At 41.5% G+C, this 17,043-nt stretch overlaps 1 protein-coding gene across 2 annotated transcripts in view; it reads right to left on the reverse strand.

Moving 5' to 3' along the window:
• Nucleotides 1-360: 360 nt before the first annotated feature.
• The window catches only part of UNK (unk zinc finger), a 118,886-nt gene continuing 102,203 nt past the window's right edge, over nt 361-17,043 (reverse strand). For both annotated transcript variants that reach the window (XM_073683993.1, XM_073683992.1), the window contains 6 exons: nt 16,061-16,235; nt 7,488-7,589; nt 7,217-7,405; nt 5,644-5,825; nt 4,875-5,135; nt 361-2,787 (listed from right to left, as the gene is read on the reverse strand). In XM_073683993.1, the coding sequence (XP_073540094.1) occupies nt 2,629-2,787; nt 4,875-5,135; nt 5,644-5,825; nt 7,217-7,405; nt 7,488-7,589; nt 16,061-16,235 (1,068 nt within the window). In that variant the 3' untranslated portion in view covers nt 361-2,628. The remainder of the gene's footprint in view (nt 2,788-4,874; nt 5,136-5,643; nt 5,826-7,216; nt 7,406-7,487; nt 7,590-16,060; nt 16,236-17,043) is intronic.

Raw genomic sequence — 17,043 nt, forward strand, 5'->3', positions numbered from 1 at the left:
CCACTACTAGGACAACCCCTCCTTAAACTAAATGTTCGGCCCTGATAAAATAAAAAAAAACGATGCTCTCCTTCTGTGCCAGCTCCGTTCCAGCAGTGTCAGCACTTGCAATCCCAGGGCTGTGATGCGGTGGACTAACACCTGATGCCCGGCGCCCAATCAGCGCTGGCGTCACAGTTCCGCCTTCAGACAAACTGAACATGAAGAGGAAGTCCGGGATCAGCTACAGCCATGACTTCCTCTTCATGTTCAGTTCGTATGAAGGCAGAGACTGTGACGCCAGCGCTGATTGGGCGCCGGGCATCACATGTCATTCCACCGCATCACAGCCCTGGGATCGCAAGTGCTGACACTGCTGGAACGGAGCCAGCACGGGAGGAGAGTATAGGGTTTATTATTTTATAGGAGCCGAACATTTAGCTTAAGAAGGATTTGTCCTAGTAGTGGACAACCCCTTTAAAAAGGGAACCTGTCAGTCGATTCATGCTGCCCAAATCAAAATCAATGGCAGAATCAATCAGAGCCTGGCTGTACGACTGCTGTCAGGTATATTACATAAATTAAATATAGATTGAAGCGCCGACTGGGTATTATAGGCAGAAACAAGACTAGTCAGGCGCTGCCCCGAGTCAGCATTTCCCAGCACCACTCCAGGTGATTGACAGGTCTCTCCCCATGTCTACATATGGTAAAAACCCGACCATTACCTACAGCAGTGCGGAGAGAAGGTGGCCAGGAGTGGTGTCAGACTAGTCTTGTCTCGCATTATGGCCCAGGACCAAATCTTCTAACTATACTGTCTCTGAAATGTTAGAGCATTTCAGAGATAAATATACCAGCCTGCGGTCATAAATCCAGGATTTGAATCATGCTGCTCGTGGCTTGGGCAGCATTAATAAGCTGTCAGGTTCGCTTTAAATAGCAATAGTGATAGGCTGTGTGCCCACGATGAGTTTTTTAAGCGTTTCTGCAGCGGCAAAAACGCTTCAGAAACGCTTAAAAAACGCATGGTAGAAGGCCAGCCATGTTCCCCAATGATAATCCTCATGTGCTGTGCACATGCTGCGGAAATTTCCGCTGCGGATTATCATTGCGGAAAAAAACGCAGCATTACCAATTATTTTGCGGAAGCGCTGCGTTTTCGCCGCCATTGACTTGCATTAGAACGCATGGAATCCGCATCACTGTATATGTAAATGCGCATTCCATGCATTCTAATGTGCGGATGGTACCCGGGTGTAGAGAAGAGGAGACTCTCTTCCGGACCAGGGTACCATTGAAAACTGTAAACAAAAGAATAAAATAAAAAATATATATATATACTTACCTTCTGGCGGCCCGCGGTGCGCTCCTCCTTGCTTGGCAGCAGTTCGCGATGGAATGAAGGACCTGCGCTGACGTCAGAGTCATGTGACGGGTCACGCGACGCTGAAGTCGGCAGGTCCTTCACTCTACCGCTGCTGGCAGCCGGGATGGAGGAAATCAAGACAGAGCGGGCCATCGGAGGGTAAGTATAATATTTATTTTTTGACATTCTCTCGGGTCACAGTATATAAATCCATGCTGTTTGCATGGATTTATATAGTGTGAGCAAGTTGACAAGCACTTTCCAAGTGATGCTAAAATCGCTTGTCAACCCGCATGCGGAAATGCAAGTGAAGAACGCTTCACATCCGCATGTCCCGGGCAGGAAAACGCATGTAAAGTCCGCATGTACAATCCGCATGCAAAATCCACATGCGTTTTTTCTGCCAGGGAGATGCAGAAACGCTCAGGAAAAATCCTGAGCATTTCTGAATCGTGGACACATAGCCTTATGCCTCATTTCCACTGTGGTGGTGCTGCAGAAAAGCTGAACTTTGGGTGTACGAAAGTATTCGATGGGGCACCAACAGGAGGACACTGCTTAGCTGAAAGAGAATACACCTTTAAAAAAGGAAGGAGACTACCCTTTTACATACAAGATTATGGCTGCCTTTATGCATCTCATTGAAGGAGATTAGTTTTAGGACATAATACTGAAAGAATTACTTATAGGGATAAGGATCTGCTTGTTTCACACAACAGCTTTGCCTAGCTGGGAAAAATTGACACTGACCATAAACCCAACATTTCTATGATGCCTGTACTCCTATAAAACGCTGGTGAACAAGGAGCAATCATAGAAATTCCTGCTAATACAATATGTCCAAATTCATGATCCATCTTGTCTCTTGCCACAGGGAAGCCCTTATTTGCCATCTTCATTGAAGTTCCGTGTTCCCATCTGCACAAAAGCCAAGACTTTGGAGAGCTCCTCATCATGTGGACTGTAGGTGGGCAAAATATACACACCATTGGTCCCATTAATAAAGATCACATAGTACAGATTTGTTGCATACAAGTAAGCCACTATTTGCCTGGACAGCCACCCCCAACATGGAGGATTCTGAACTGATTTAATGCAGAGTGTCTCAGAGGGGAAACAAATTTAGATGCTTTGTGGCAATTTCCAAAGGAATGAAAAACTTTTTGTTAAAAGTGCTCAGCTTTTGTTAGATTCCATTGTATGAATATATTTATATATATTTATAGAAGTATATAAAAAACAGGTGAGTTCGATAAAGCCTGGGTCCAGGCTTGCAAGGGTCATGGTTGCAGAACAGGTTGTATAGTAAGCTGACAGTTAGGGCACTCTCCTTCCTCGGCCGCACAAACTTCACATAGCACGCCATGTTGGCACTGTAACATTGCTCGGTTCTGGTCCTGACACTTGCGACATTTCATCGTCTGGAGCTGGAAAACGGCCTGCAATATAATAGATTATTATTCATTAGACTAACAACTTACAAAAAGAAATGTACAAACACACAATATGATCCTGTACAAGCTGACATTACACCCGCATTAAACAGAAAAAAGATCCAGCAATGGCAAAAAATAATAATAATTATATAGCGTAACTTCACATTTAATAGAAAAATATTAAAAACATGGTGAAAAAAATGACCAAAAAGTTAGGAAGATGACTCGTTTCGAATCACCATGTTTCTTAATCATAAGAAAGGCAAAAGGAGCAATTTTATGTACACAGTGCTTTACAATATGATGATTGCAATATATGAAGAGGATAACAAGTTTGATGGGAGTGCTTCTTTAAGGAAGAGATTTCAGCAGTTTCCTTATTATCAGAGGCAGGATAACAATGGCAGGTAACCTCTACACACTGCTGACAACACAGGACACAACAGGTGATGTCACAGCTGACCGTGCGCCCCTTTCCCTTCACAATGATATTTGCACAGGTTCATTAGACACTTCAATAAGAAAGATTGGTCAGACTTTGACCCTTTTTGCCTATGTACATGTTTTGTTTCCTTAAACAATAGAAACTTATAGCCCCCATACACAGACTAAAGTCGCCTGAACCAGCTGATATTTACAGGTTTGGCCAACACTAATGTGCATGGGGCGCCTGCCAACTGATGGTCGGGAGAGATGTTAAATCAGGCATGTCCGATTTCAGGACTGCCGATCACACTCTCCCTAAAATAAGCCATGGGCTGACAAGTCAGCTGGTGGCTATCTCACAGAGAACAGCGGAATGAGCGCTCCTGTGTATGGGAGTGTTGGCTAAAATACGCGAGTATATGGGGGCAAACCAGGATTGGGGATGAGGGGAGCCATGCATACCAGGATTGGGGATGAGGTGGCCATGCATACCAGGATTGGGGATGAGGTGAGCCATGCATATCAGAATTGGGGATGAGGTGAGCCATGCATATCAGAATTGGGGATGAGGGGAGCCATGCATACCAGAATTGGGGATGAGGGGTGCCATGCATACCAGAATTGGGGATGAGGTGGCCATGCATACCAGGATTGTGAATGAGGGGAGCCATGCATACCAGGATTGGGGATGAGGGGTGCCATGCATACCAGGTTTTAGGATGAGGGGTGCCATGCATACCAGAATTGGGGATGAGGGGAGCCATGCATACCAGAATTGGGGATGAGGGGTGCCATGCATACCAGAATTGGGGATGAGGGGGCCATGCATACCAGGATTGGGGATGCGGGGGCCATGCATACCAGGATTGGGGATGCGGGGGCCATGCATACCAGGATTAGGGATGCGGGGGCCATGCATACCAGGATTAGGGATGCGGGGGCCATGCATACCAGGATTAGGGATGCGGGGGCCATGCATACCAGGATTAGGGATGCGGGGGCCATGCATACCAGGATTAGGGATGCGGGGGCCATGCATACCAGGATTAGGGATGCGGGGGCCATGCATACCAGGATTAGGGATGCGGGGGCCATGCATACCAGGATTAGGGATGCGGGGGCCATGCATACCAGGATGGGGAAATTTATCAGTAGCTGCTGCATTTCCCACCCTAGGCTTATACTCAAGTCAATAAGTTTTCCCAGTTTTCTGTGGTAAAATTAGGTGCCATGGCTTATATTCGGGTCTGCTTATAATCGAGTATATACGGTAATTAAAACCTTGCCAAAAATATTAATTTAACACAAAAACCTGAATTATACAATGTAATTTTCTGGTGACATATATATATTTTTTAAAGGGAAGTAGAGTGTGGAAAATCATCCAATGCTCCAGTGATCATCCAGTAGACGACTGGTTGCAGGCTGCCAGTAAAAAAGTGCATGTGACTGATGCAGCCATCACTGGTCTCGGCATACCTACTGACACTACCACTACATGAGTCACACATCACATACTCGGACAACCCCTTTAAAACCAGGCTAGACATTTTTATATTTTTAAAATCTTTAATTGTAACAAAAGAATTAAGATTTAGCATAATTTTACAGTGGACATATGCAATCATATGGTACCTTTCAATGACCCACTCCCTCAGACTAACCTTATCAACTCTTTCAAGGTTGGCATGTAGCTGCTTCTGAATGCTAAATAAAGTAGAGAGAGGAAGACCCTCCAGTTCATTAACCGCACCGCTGTGTAGCTTGGAGTCTTGTACTCCTGGGACTCTCTCCAGATCTTCCTGCAGTTTCTTTAGCTGTTGCTCTAGAGCGTCTCTTTGCTCCCGGGCTAATTCACATTCCATGCTGGCTGCTGTGGCTCTTTCATTGGCCTCTTCGGCTTCTTTTTTCCACGCATCACAGGCCTGGTGAGAGAACAGAAGAGAACTAGGTTTTTGCATTTTAGGTGTGGTCTATTGTCTATACTGCATAAGATTTATGACATTTTATAAGCCATATTAACAACCAAGACATGTTTATAATCTATAGGAAATTATTGTGACTGTAGATTAGATACATGAGATTTAAAGTGAAACTCACGTTCAGAAACTATATTTACCTGTAGATATAGGGGTAACGTGTAGGTAGACGGCATGTAAATCCTGTATAGCCAGCTTACTGGAGCAGCAGCTACAGCGAGAAAAAGTTTTATTCTTCCTGCAGCTGCTCACTTCCAGAAATCAGGGCATAAGCTGTTACTGTCACCACTAACTACGCAGTGAGCATGGCTGTAATATTTAGCTGTGCTTCCAGGAAAGGATGAAGGGTTGAGGGATTATCCCTATATCTGCAGGTAAATAACATTTCATGAGGTGACAGGTTCCATTTAAGGAAAAATATAGTAGGCAGATGGCAACATGCTCCATAGGGTACCTGCTTAGCTTGCTTCCATGAGTCTTCCCATTGCTTGATGGTATTACTAGCTTCCTCCAGTTCTTGTCGGAGCCTTACCAACTCCGCTCCTCCTGGACCTGATGGAAATGCTGGGGATGTTCCTGGGGAATAGCTACCAGATACAAAGTGCTCCCATATGCTATTATTCATCCCATTCAGACCTGCATGGATAGCAAGATGGACAAGACACCGGCATTACTAAAAGAATCTAAGCAAATTATGTTCAATCAAAAAATAAATAAATAAAATAACCAAAAGACTCAATTTTCTCTCCAACTAACCAGGATTGTACTGGATACCAGAAAGGAGAGGTCTTTACAACACATTGAAAATGGATTAGGCTTCAATAAATTACCGACCAACAGCTTTAATAAATTCTTCTATTCCCAATAAAATAATAATGCTGGAAAAGCTTTTCTTTCTTGTATTTTTCCTCGGCTATTCCTCCCTGGAAAAAAGTGTGAATAAATTGACAGCTGGGTATTTCCATTTTCTAATGTTAAAAGTTGTGCATGACAGATTCTAAATAAGGAACCGGACTTGTGAACTCATATGTGGAAACAGGTTGGCGTAGCTACCACACATTTTAGATAAGTCTATATATATTATAGTGTATATGCATATTTCAGGTGATTAGGTTCATACGCCTGTACAGTGCCTTATATTTCATTTATGTAGGTGTTTTAATACAGCGTGTTTCGCTATTTTCACTATGAGCAAGTAGCGTGTTATTACTTCTTATTTCCTTTTTCTTTGTCATTGGAACAAACTTTGCTCTTCCTCTTGTATATATCGTTTGGTGCAAAGTGTCAATGTTCAGCTGTCAATTGTTTCATAGATTTTTCAGAGGAAAAACATAAGGGCAGCACAACACAATGAGGAATATGAAGATTTATTAAACTGGCAAGCGCAGAAATCCTTCTGGAAGGGAGTCAACTTAAAGGGCTTGTCTATGTCTTTACAACTGATGAACTATCCAGAGATCAGTGGAGATCTGACTGCAGACATCCCGTCAGCTGAAAACTGCTCCGTCCGGATGCAAGCAATGTACAGTGCAGAAAACAGGAGCTCCTGTACATTGCTTATTGGCCACTGCCACTATTGGTGCCCACTAAGAAGTATACGGGGCTGCGGTGTTCGCCCTGTATATTATTTATAAAGATTTCAGCTCCGGCACTCCCATTGACCTCATATTGATGACCAGTCCTAAGAAGAAAGCATTAATTGTAAAGTCCCGGACAACTCTTAATAATGTTAAAATGTAAGAAATCACTATGAGGAACGGTCGTAAATCACACACATTTATATGACCCAACTTCTGATGATGAAGACGGGGGAATCTGAATCAGATTTTTATGTCTGAATTCTATTTTCACTGGAGATATACACCCACTCAATTGCCTACCAGGCGTTCAGCTTCCCGTACTGTCATAGAATTTAAAAATCTAGTGTAGAAGAACTATTAGCAGGGAAATTAGCACAATAATTTAGATATAAAGAGCTTTCACTCCACAATTTTTTCTTTACATCCCCACTGTATCCAGGCACTCACCCAATGAACCGTGTGCAGCTGACGTACTAAGAAAGGTATTTTCTGATTGTCTATGAGGCCCGGGTGTTTGATGAAGGAAATGTGAGGAGATGCTGACAGGGGGCGATGGCGAGGTAGAGTGAAAGGATGCCGAGCTCCCCAAGGAGCCAGGGATATTTACAGGAGCCGAGCTCTGCATTAAACTTCCACCTGAATAAAGAAGAGGAGAACAATCATATTGATGCCTTTATACACTATATCACAAGACGAGACCAGCTGTAATAGTCATTACCTATCATGATGCCTCCAGGAGCTGACACTGAGCTGTTGTCAAATGACTTTTCTAAAGCGGCAACTCCAAAGTCATTAAGGTCGAGGTCATCTAGAGCAGATTCTGGGAAATGTAACAAAAAAAAAAAAAAAAGTATAACATTTTATGCAAATAAGTTCTAAATAAACATATGAACCAAAGCTCATGGCAGGGTTTTCTAAGACAAGGCAAAAATGTAAGAGATCAATGAAAACATGAAAGAGGTCCATGGTTGCCAACCTGACTATTTATTCTGGACAGCTTATCAAAAAGTCACAGACAGACAATTTTTACAGACATATTGGAAAATGTGTAATAAATCATTACGATAAGTGATCCATGTCTACAGCTCATAATTCTGATATGAAGACATCAGCTGCATTCACTGTAAACTGTAAAATGATGATAATTACAATCAAAATAATCTGTATGAGTTTCTCCAGCCTCAAAAAAAATCACGGACTCCTTACATTTTTCTTTATGGACAGGTCAATAAAGTGCCTTATTTTTACAGACGGTCCTAGAATTCCTGGACGGTTGGCAACCCTGAAGAGGTCCTGCCAAAATGATCTGAAATTTGGTCCTAAGATTGAGGCTTTCATACAGCTACTAGTGGATGAGATGGATAGGATGACTTAGAAATTACTTTTCCTTCGCAAAACGAGATTGGGACATTCTTAGGGGACAACAACTGGGATCCTAACACATCCTACCAATCTGCCATCGACCAGGTGCAATTTGTTCCCGACTGCTAGTGACAGCCAGCCACATCCCTTGTCTGACCGAAAAACAGGTAACCAATTTCAGCTCAGCTTTCATTTCTATACGGATTGCACAGAAAAGATGGCAGTAGAGTTCCAGTCCTCTTCCTCTCAGAAGAGGCTATTTGCATAAATAAGTCTAAAAGCTGCAATGTGACTGGTTGACCTGATAATCCCATATGAAGATTAATCATTATTCCGCAAAGAAGGGTTGTTTCATCTTGTTAAATGGGAAAAAATGACAGTGCAGTTTATGGTAACTTTGCTTTTGAGAATAGAGAATTTATAATAGGATGTTAATAAAGTAGTAATTATAATTAGCATAGTATAATATATATATATATATATAAATAAATAAATATATATATATATATATATATATATATATATATATATATATATAAATAAATAATAAATATATATATATATATATATATCTATCAGTGCTGGCCAAAAGTATTGGCACCCCTGCAATTCTGTCAGATAATACTCAGTTTCTTCCTGAAAATGATTGCAATCACAAATTCTTTGGTATTATTATCTTCATTTAATTTGCTTGCAAGGAAAAAACACAAAAGAGAATGAAGCAAAAATCAAATCATTGATCATTTCACACAAAACTCCAAAAAAGGTCCGGACAAAAGTATTGCCACCCTCAGCCTAATACTTGGTTGCACAACCTTTAGCCAAAATAACTGCGAACAACCGCTTCCGGTAACCATCAATGAGTTTCTTACAATGCTCTGCTGGAATTGTAGACCATTCTTCTTTGGCAAACTGCTCCAGGTCCCTGATATTTGAAGGGTGCCTTCTCCAAACTGCCATTTTGAGATCTCTCCACAGGTGTTCTATGGGATTCAGGTCTGGACTCATTGCTGGCCACCTTAGAAGTCTCCAGTGCTTACTCTAAAACCATTTTATAGTGCTTTTGGAAGTGTGTTTTGGGTCATTGTCCTGCTGGAAGACCCATGACCTCTGAGGGAGACCCAGCTTTCTCGCACTGGGCCCTACATTATGCTGCAAAATTTGTTGGTAGTCTTCAGACTTCAAAATGCCATGCACACGGTCAAGCAGTCCAGTGCCAAAGGCAGCAAAGCAACCCCAAAACATCAGGGAACCTCCGCCATGTTTGACTGTAGGGACAGTGTTCTTTTCTTTGAATGCCTCTTTTTTTTTCCCTGTACACTCTATGTTGATGCTTTTTCCCAAAAAGCTCTACTTTTGTCTCATCTGACCAGAGAACATTCTTCCAAAACGTTTTAGGCTTTCTCAGGTAAGTTTTGGCAAACTCCAGCCTGGCTTTTTTATGTCTCGGAGTAAGAAGTGGGGTCTTCCTGGGTATCCTACCATACAGTCCCTTTTCATTCAGACGCCGACGGATAGTACGGGTTGACACTGTTGTACCCTCGGACTGCAGGGCAGCTTGAACTTGTTTGGACGTTAGTCGAGGTTCTTTATCCACCATCCGCATAATCTTGCGTTGAAATCTCTCGTCAATTTTTCTTTGCCGTCCACATCTAGGGAGGTTAGCCACAGTGCCATGGGCTTTAAACTTCTTGATGACACTGCGCACGGAAGACACAGGAACATTCAGCTCTTTGGAGATGGACTTGTAGCCTTGAGATTGCTCATGCTTCCTCACAATTTGGTTTCTCAAGTCCTCAGATAGTTCTTTGGTCTTCTTTCTTTTCTCCATGCTCAATGTGGTACACACAAGGACACAGGACAGAGGTTGAGTCAACTTTAATCCATGTAAACTGGCTGCAAGTGTGATTTAGTTATTGCCAACACCTGTTAGGTGCCACAGGTAAGTTACAGGTGCTGTTAATTACACGAATTAGAGAAGCATCACATGATTTTTCAAAGGGTGCCAATACTTTTGTCCACCCCCTTTATTAGGTTTGGTGTGGAATTATATCCAATTTGGCTTTAGGACAATTCTTTTTGTGTTTTTTTTCATTGAAGACAAATTAAATGAAGTGAATTATACCAAAGAATTTGTGATTGCAATTATTTACAGGAAGAAACTGAGTATTATCTGACAGAATTGCAGGGGTGCCAATACTTTTGGCCAGCACTGTATATATATATATATTAGGATGCAGAGTGATTTTTAATTGTTTACTGCTCGTTGCTAGGTTACCGGCCACTTCCGTAGTCTATCAGTGGTGGCCTGTCTCGTAGGTAAGGAGCGCAGAGCTTGTAAGTGCTGCTCTGAAGCTAGCCAAATCACTGGATCTGGCCAGCTTCAGTGACCCATTCTCCCCTGATGCTGCAGAGACAGAGCTGCTTCTGCTTGTAGCATGGGAGAACGCACAGTTCAGGCCAGCGGCACAGTCAAGTCAATCACTAGACATGCACTAGCCCCCTTCCCGTCAAACAGGAAGCAAGGAGGCATGGGAGCAATGTGCTCCTGAAAATTGAAAATGAGAAAAAACCCTTTAATGCTGTTACAGCCAGCCCAGTTCAGAAATTCATTCATCATTTTGCTAGTCGTCATTAGAAAATTAAAGAGGTGGTCCACTACATTTTATTATACCCCCATCGATTTACACCTTTTAAACTAAGTATTTTTTATAAATACCTTCTGCTGCCATATGTGCCTGCGAGTGCCGTTACCGTTGCTCGCTCAGTCTGCATCACGTGACCCCGGCTGCAGCTGACATCATGTCAGCTTCCAGATTTCCTGGATTCAGCCAGGCGTGACCCATTCACACGCAACCCCCAATTGACTGGACTGTGGGCAGCGCGCGCTTTCCCTCTCTCCTCTGCTTTCAATGGCTGAAAGGGTGTGCTGGATGCTGGTCTGTGACGTGTGATGAAACGCCACCCACAGCACAGTCAATTAGAGGGGGTGCATGCGACTGGATCACACCTGGGTGATGCAAGGGTGTCCGGAAGTTGACGTGACATCAGCGGATGTCACCAGCGGCTGCAACAGGGGTCACCTGATGCGAACTGAGCAAACAGCGATAGCGCCGCTCACAGGCACATAGGGAAGCCGAAGGGATTTACAAAAATACTTAGTCAAAAGGTGTAAATCGATGGGGGCATTATACAATGTAGTGGACCCCCCCTCTTTTCCTAAGTGTCAACTAAACTTGACTAATTTTCTCCCTACATTAATGGTTCCTAAAACCCATTACTATAGTGTGTTCAGGCTTTCTAGGATGCAAATCATTAGGTTAAGCTGCCAGTAGACATTAAGATAAGAAAGCAATGTATCTCTGGAGTGTAATACAAGCTTTACCCCTGTACACAATGGCAATGCAGTATATTTCCAAGTATACCCAACTTCCTACGCAAGTGTTAATTCTTTATAAAATGCAAAATATTGTAAAAAATTAGACATGCGTTAAGGTATTAAAGGGGTTTTCCCACGAACAAAAGTTCATTTTAAAAATTGTCTGTGTCTGACCGCGTAGGGAATATACCACATCTCCTGGGCAGGGGAGGAAGCAAAAGAGTATACAGACATTACAGCATTTTGTGAGGTAAAACATTTCACTGCTTGTTTTTGAACAATATTTTACCTCACAAAATGAATCCTCTGTGATCCCGTGCTGTCCTGTCTGTATACTCTTTTGCTTCCTCCCCTGCCCAGGAGATGTGGTATGTTCTGTACCCGGTCAGACACAGACAATTTTTAAAATGAACTTTTGTTCGTGGGAAAAAACCCTTTAACGGTCTGAATATTTAAAATAATTTTCTTGATCTGTATGAATACAGCAAGACTAAAGTAGGTTGAATGTGAGATTTTGTACAGTATTACACCAATCTGTTATACTCTATTACCTAAAGAATTGTACAATTCACATTTAGTGATTAAAAAGGTAAAAAAGATGGGATACCAAACATAGGAGGAAAACCACACTGCTGCTATGGGGCTCAAGGTGAGACCGGGCTATGACTTCCCATTGACTAAATGGTGTTAACTTGTAGACACCACTAGTGAGGACTCATGAAGGAAAAGTGGATTGAAGGCGGCACAACCATCCGGTAAAATGACAAAGCTTTAAAACAAACTGATCTGTCCTGAAGACATGATAAAACTGACGCGTTTCAGGCGCACTAGGCGATCTTAGTCATAGTATAGTACAAGGAGTCATGGAGAGTTTGTTTTAAACACATATGGACCAATCACATGGTAATGTAATTACTCGCACTGAGCAATACTGCCTGTGAGTGGATTAAATGGACATGCGTTGCTATAATGATTAAATTAATAACATCAAAAAGGAATAACATACAAATTAACCATACGTTAATAAATATACCGTAGATCATTTTTAAAGCTCATGCCATTAGGATATTTTTTATCGAGAGCTAGAATCCAGAAGGCTTCACGCAGGGTTTATTTTTTCTGCCAACTGCCTCCTCTTTTGGGTTGTGTGACCTTTTCACCGCCAAAATAGTGATGTCCCTAAACTAAAGTTTTATGTATTTTAACAAAGTGTTTAGCAGCTCCAGTGTAGGAGCTGTTTTTATTGCAAAAGTTTGACAAATGTTCGACAATTCGTTTTTTTTTAATTTGCGAGTTATGCTCCCAATGTACTGCATATTACAATCACAGCATTCGATGCGGTATATAACATGGCGCGAGTCGCAATTAATAAAAAAAAGAAAGAAAAAAAAAAAGAGTCGATAGCGTGGCTGTCACCTTGTGGTAGATGAAACTGATGTTTTTTGTTTGCAGCAAAACTGCATCCATTGCATCCACTGTCTGCGCATTTGTAAAAGTCGCTAATTGACAACCAACTGGGAATAGCAGATTGTGTGTAAAAAAAGACAGGGACAGGGGGAGAGAATATTACCTAGGGATCGGCCTCTCCTGGCGATATACCTGCAACCTCCATCTATTATTTTTTTTTCAATATGTCATCCTGATTGATGATTGGCAAATATTTAGCAATAATGTGTTTAAGAACATTGAATTGTAAGCTATATGATGTGCTGAATGTGATGGGAAGGGTGGTATCATTGTGCTTGGAACCATCATTGTATAAGGCTGTGTGCCCACTGTGCGTTTTCCAAGCGTTCATGCTGCGGAATTTCCGCAGCATAAACGCTTGGTAATCCGCCCCCCATGGTCCACAATGACAAGCCACAATGTCAATGCCCATGCTGCGGATTTTTCCGCAGCGTTTGTGCTGCGCTCAAAAATCCACAGCATGTCCATTAATTTTGCGGACACGCAGCGTAATCGTCGCCATTGACTTGCATTGAAACGCATAATATCCGTGTCAGTACATTTGTACACACGGATATTATGCGTTTCTATGTGGGATGGTACCCAAGTCTGGAGTAGAGGAGACTCTCATCCAGACCTGGGTACCATAGAAACTGTAAAAAAAAAAAAAAATTAAAATAAAAAATAAAAAGTTTATACTCCCCTTCCGATGTCCTCCCGGTGTTTTGTCTGCTCTGTCCGGTCTCTTGCAATGCTCGCGCTGTTGTGAAGGACCTGCCATGACGTCAATGAGTCATGTGACCCATCACATGGCTCAATGACATCACCGAAGGTCCTTCACACCACCGCGAGCCGCCCAACACACCGGACGCAGCAGAGATAACACCGGGAGGACAACGGAAGGGGAGTATAAACTTTTTTTATTTTTTACCATTCTTATTCTTTTTTTAACTAATTTGGTCACACTACTATAAATCCATGCCGGCTGCATGGATTTATATAGTGTGAACAAGTTGTCAAGCACTTTTCCAAGCTAAAATCGCTTGGAAAAGCGCTTGATAACCCGCATGCAGAAATGCATGTGAAGAACGCTTGACAAATGCTACTACCTGGCGGGAAAAACGCATGTACAATCCGCATACATTTTTCCTGCCAGGGAGAAGCGAAAAAAATATGCAGCATTTCTGCATCGTGAGCACATAGCCAAATCCAGAAATTCAACCTTAAGGCTTTCGTTTTAGTAAGTGCAGATTGTACAGAATATTCATTATAACCTCTACTGGAAAGTCTGTTTCCGATGACAGCTGCCTCCCAAAGGAAGGCACTGTCATCGAAACAGACCTGCCTGGCTTTGACAAATTCACCATAAGGGATAGTTTTTATGGTATGATGTGGATAACAGCTTGATGATAATAATATAGTATTGCCAGCAACTTCTTTGTGTGAACTTTACCGGTATTGGAGTCACTGGATAAATAAATATCTAAAAATGAAATTTGAAAGCTAAGCATAAAATGAGTAAATCACAAATTTAAATTATTATTGTTGAGGTAGGCGACAAAGTCCGGTACAGCCGCCATGCTGTAGGGAGAGGAGAACTCACTGCTGATTTATACAGTTCTCAGTAAGCTCAATGGAAACTGTAGAAATCCATGTGCTGTGTGCGCCACCTAGTGGTCGCCTGAGATTTCCTACTAAAACTTTCAGGATTAGGGGCTCTGCAAAGGAGCTCTCAAACCCATGATACATTTGTTATTTTGTGAAATAAAAAGAATATTTTGACTTTTTAAAGACTTGGAAAGCCTGATCTTGAATACTGAAAAAAAAAAAAAGTTTGCCTGTACAAATTCTTGAGAGCAGGGTAAAAAGAGGCAACAACAAGTTTGCCATTCACATGTTCTTCATACAAAACATAAAAGGGAGATTTTTTTTATGCTAATAGCACCAGAATTGTGCCCTAGTTTGCATCTACACTTGTCTTTCATCAAATGTATTTATATTAGACACTTTCTGTACCTTTGTAAATTAAAAGATTGCCACTCAGTGCATACCCTCCATCAGAGGAGCTGAGTGGACAAAATAGACACTAGAAAAATGTAATTGCTAAACTTTATTGACAATATCCTAGGGAAATGACAACATGAAAAAGGGTTAAAACAGATGGATCTTGTGTGAGAGACGCAGGTAGAAAATGTTTGGAACAATATATGTATACCAAATCAATACACCCTTGACAATAGTCTAAGGTAACCCATTCAAATTAAATTTACTGTGCACTGTATCCTTTACCATTCCAAATCTGCCATTTATCCAATAGATACACTCATGCAAACTAGAAAATATTTTGAGAATGGACAAAGCTTAATGGCACATCAATGCAGTGACAGGATCAAATATTGTGCTCTCAAAGCACTAAGCAGAAAATAATAAAGTGCTTGTGCGTAATATCATTAAAGATGCACCAAGCTCATCATTCAGCTTGAGACACTTTAAATTTTAGAACTAGAAAGACTCCAGCTCACCGGTAATGATTCCTGTGCTGTCCGGAGTACGGATGACGGCTCTGCCTTGGCACGATAATATCGGCAAGAAAGAAGGAATAATCCAGCTCGACGAGCAAACAATCTTCTTTATTCAGATGAATATAATACAATGGACATACGAAAAACTTTCATGCTAAATTAGTGCTGGCATCCACGCATTTCAGGTGTCGCAGCACCCTTAATGATGATTATTCCTTTTTCCTTACATTTGAAAACTGCCTAGTCTATTAGTAGTTATCCACTGTCAATTAATACGGTTATCCACTGCAACTGCAATGAAAAGAATGGCATCCAAGCCAACTTTATGAGAGTCCAACGCCAGTTTTACTCATTTTTTTTCTTCATTTTCTTTTAAAAATAAGTGTGGTCTTTCTAAAATGAGAAATAGACAAAGCCAGATATAACTTCGCTATGTTGCCCTGCAGGGAAATATAGAATTAAGTTTTATTTTCCGACTAACCTACATCTTCTTGTACTGAAATATCTCTCCACATTTATTGAGAAATGCAAAGTTTGCAACTCTGTTTACATGAGATTTTGCAAAGGCGACAGAATTCTCACCTATTACTGATTCTACAGTGTCACTGGTTGGGTAGAAGGGAAGGGCATTGGCATTCATACCGGAGGTACCACTTATAGCTGCTGGACTGGGAGGTGTAGCAGCCAGGCTAGATGTGATGCTAGACGAAATGCTTGAGGTTAACGGGCTTCCCATGGGCAGGATTCCTAGGGCATCCTAGAGCAATAACAAAGGTAGGAATATGAGCATCTGGAAGGGTTAAAACATTATGTAGCTCATTTACACATCAGCGTAATTCATCAAGTAATATTACAATGCTCGTTCAACTAAGCTATGACACAGCCAATGCTACCCAGGGACCAGACAGGAGAGCGGTGTACATGGCCCCTAAAACAAGTAGAATACATATCCCAAATTTCTATACTCCAGTTTACTGACTATTATTCTAATATTATTATATTAAAATCAGGCTGAATAATGCAATTGAAGCAGTTAGCAAAACATATACACTGGGAAAAGATCCTGTATTATATGCTAATGTTTCCATAGGGCCCCACTAACCAGATGGAGACCAAGAGTGTGTCCTTTTAACTTCCATCACCATACCTTTGATTTACCTGTACAGGAAGGTGCCGCAGAGTCGCATTTCTATACAGACTTGAACTGCAAGAAAATGTACACCATGGGGTATATATATATATATTTTAGGTGATGGATATCAATATATGGCATCCATCACAGACCTCTGTTAGACATGCACGTCCTTAACACTGGCGATAAGCTATGTATAGAAATCCATGATATTTAGGGTATGTTCAAACAGTGGATTTTTAGTGTGCAAAAATTCAATGTGCATTTGCCCTGAAATCGAAGTCAAAAATCAGATTTCTGCCACGATTTGCAGTAAGACCTTTTAATTCAGTAGTTTTTGTCTTGAATTGTGTAAAATCCACTTAAATAAGCTACATATCACTTATTGAAGGGTTTTTAAATCATGAATTGTAACACAGATTTATCATCTAAA

The sequence above is a fragment of the Phyllobates terribilis genome, unplaced genomic scaffold (genome assembly GCF_046119375.1).
Source record: "Phyllobates terribilis strain yellow unplaced genomic scaffold, ASM4611937v1 Scaffold_5__5_contigs__length_657084704, whole genome shotgun sequence".
NCBI lineage: Eukaryota > Metazoa > Chordata > Amphibia > Anura > Dendrobatidae > Phyllobates > Phyllobates terribilis.